Source organism: Galeopterus variegatus, unplaced genomic scaffold, assembly GCF_000696425.1.
Source record: "Galeopterus variegatus unplaced genomic scaffold, G_variegatus-3.0.2 Scaffold1276, whole genome shotgun sequence".
In the NCBI taxonomy this organism is placed as follows: domain Eukaryota; kingdom Metazoa; phylum Chordata; class Mammalia; order Dermoptera; family Cynocephalidae; genus Galeopterus; species Galeopterus variegatus.
This window is the reverse complement of record NW_007727387.1, coordinates 66,371-69,329: the sequence shown is the minus strand read 5'-3', so window position 1 is coordinate 69,329 and position 2,959 is coordinate 66,371. Positions and strand designations below refer to the sequence as shown.

The 2,959-nt window shown below is 54.5% G+C and overlaps 1 protein-coding gene across 1 annotated transcript in view; it reads right to left on the bottom strand.

The window, feature by feature from the left end:
- Positions 1 to 2,959, bottom strand: part of WDFY4 (WDFY family member 4) — a 309,512-nt gene that overhangs the window by 284,476 nt on the left and 22,077 nt on the right. Inside the window, 1 exon segment of the mRNA XM_008576041.1 lies at positions 1,598 to 1,732. Coding sequence (XP_008574263.1) covers positions 1,598 to 1,732 — 135 coding nt within the window.

The window sequence follows — 2,959 nt, the reverse complement described above, 5'->3', positions numbered from 1 at the left end:
TTCCCTTTAAAGCACTTTAAAAAATTGCTAACTATGCATTTACTCGTGAATGGTTTTCCCCGTTTGGCTTCCCCACCTATCAGAGTGAGGCTTCCATGCTCGCTGCAGCAACTGCAGGGCTGGCATAGAGCTGCACACAGTAGGAGTTCTGTATGGTTTTGAGGAATGAAGTAACAAGAACCCTCAAGGAATGCAGAGGTAGTCTGTCACCTGTGGCTCGCATTCTGTCCTTATGTCCAAAGGACCTTGAGGATGAGAGCTGCACTATCTCCCTGCAGGGCACATAAGAACCACACGGTAGAGATTTGTTAAAGTTCCAGTGCAGCATCCTGGCCACCACTTATGGGCAAATGACGCCTACATTTCAACAAATGCAGCTGAGGAGATAACTCCCCATAAATGGAATCTGCCAGAACTAGTACTATATTCTCTGGTAACGATGATGTGGCTTACCGACTAGCCTAAAATGGATGTTTATGTGAATAGACATGTACAAAGGCTCGTTGCACTTGGAAATTCACCAAATGGCCATAAGCACCTGCTATATGGGAGACACTTCCTGAGGCATGGGACACACAAAGCTGAATGAGACACACAGTCCTCTGTACCCTCCCCCTGCAAGGCTGGAGAAGAAAGAGCTTTCTGGAGAACACAGCATCACAGCAGCTGAGGAAGCAGAAACTTTAGAGAAGAGGGCAGGGCAAGGAGGCAAGAAGATACGTGGTCAGGCGGGATAGAAAGATGGGGAACGACACGGGGAAATGGCACTGATTGCTTAGTGGCCTGAGAGTCTTCTGCGGGAAGGAGGTGACATCTCAAAAGACTTAACAGTGTGACTGTGAGTGACCTCCAGCCAGGTCCCCAGGGCTCCAACCCCACCTACCCACGACCTCTGTAACCCTGGACTCTGGGCTTGCTCACCACACCTTAGTCTGTATAGACTCAGGCTGGCAACACAACACATATCCTAGGGTCGCAAAGAGTCCTGTAGAGGTGACCCAGGTGAGGCCCATGGCACAGGGTGGGTACAAAGCAAGTACTTAAAAAATGTTAGCTACTGTCTCATATGTGGGGCGGAGCAGGCTTGTTATCAGAGGGGACGGGGCCAAAGGGAGGAGGCTGCAGGTGCCAGGGAGGGTGGGGCACAGGGTGGGTACAAAGCAAGTACTTAAAAAATGTTAGCTACTGTCTCATATGTGGGGCAGAGCAGGCTTGTTATCAGAGGGGACGGGGCCAAAGGGAGGAGGCTGCAGGTGCCAGGGAGGGTGGGCAGGACCTGAAAATGCAGGCTGGAGGAGAGGTGGGGACACAGAGGCCATGAGGACGAGGAGGAGAACTGCTTCCTGGGGGAGGACCGGGAGGGGGATATTGACACAGGGACACAATGTGGTGGAGAAAAAGGGAGAAAACCCGTGTCCCAACCATTCGGGTGTTACAAAGCGTGGGCAGGGACATGCTGGGCCCTCCGGGAGAGCAGCGGGGCTTGGGAAGCAGGGCTGAGAGGGACGAAAGCATCTGCTAGAAGCAACCAAGCAAGAGTCTGCTCCCTGAAGCCAGGTCTCGGCCAAAGAGAGACCAAGCCCGTCTGCTCACTCACCTGTACAAACATCCTCTGAACTTGAACATCACTCTCAGGAAGCTCACCCTTTTCCAGGGGAAAGACAAAGAAGAGGTAGAGGCACTGTAGGAGCAGGGCTGGGAGCCCAGACGCAGCCACTCTGCCCAGCGTCTCCTGCAGAGGGAGGCACAAGTGACCCAGGGTGGCAGAGAGAGCTCAGACCCAGATAGGTGTTAGGACAGTGCAACCACTTCGGTGGGGCCGTGGGAAAGTCACTTCATCTCCCTGATCAGCGTTCCCAAGTGTGACACGCATGCAATCTCAGGACCCACCTCGGATGGCTGCGAAGATTAAGTTTATATTAAGGGTCTACTCTACGCACATGTTCAATAAATGTTAGCTTCTGTACAAGATACACAGAGATGGGGTGGGAGAAAGGAAGGGGAGGGAGAAGGAGGGACTGTGCAAGTCACAGCACAAGGGCGTGGGGGCGGATCGGCCGCAGGTGCGGGTGGGACGAGACCCGCGCGGAGGGGAGGATGATGATGAGGGTGTGAACCACAGCAGCAAGGACTGGTCAGGGCCCTCCCGACCCTCTCATCCAGATCCCAGACCCTGTCAAGACCAAAACACCCAACCAGGGGCGACTGACAGTCAGACAACTGCACCTCGACTGGACAGCACGGGGCTGCCAGACAGGCCAAGAGGACGGCGAGGCAGCAAGAGCTGGAGACCAGCCCGAGCATGGAGCTTCCTGCAGCCTTCCTTCCCCCGGGCTCTGCTTGTACCTCCTCTGGCATCACTGTGGCCACAACCACTCTGTGTGTGTGTGCATGTGCAAGCACATGTGGGCATGTGTGGGGTCAACCGATGGCATGCCGTCCGCGCCACTTCCCACCTGATTGACTAACCTGACAGACAGGGCAGGTGCGTTAGGAAAGAGAAGGGAAGAACAGAGAGTCTGGGCGGGAATCAGGAACAGGGTGCGGGCTGCACTCCTAAGCTTCCCCCTGAAAGTTTCCAGTGCAAGGTAATGTAATGTCCTCCCTTTTATTAGACACCTGGTTCCCTGTTCCTGGTGCTGAGTGCCAGGCCCAGCACACTGAATATGGACATGCCCACCACACACATGAGTCTCTGTGTCTGCCCTGCACAGGGCCACTGGCCATTTCTGCTGATGGTCACAGCTAACACCTAAGAGGACACCAGCCATTGGCAAACCACTCTGGAAAGAAGCCCCAGGCTCCCAGCTTCCAGGTGGGAGGACACAACCACAGCCAGGATGGGGCATGGCAGGAAGAAAGAGGAGCTGGCCTCATTGGAGCATCGTCTCTGGGCAAGCACAGGACAGGTGCCTACAGGTGCAGCTTGTTCGAGCTTAGTTTAATGGGAAGTAATAAG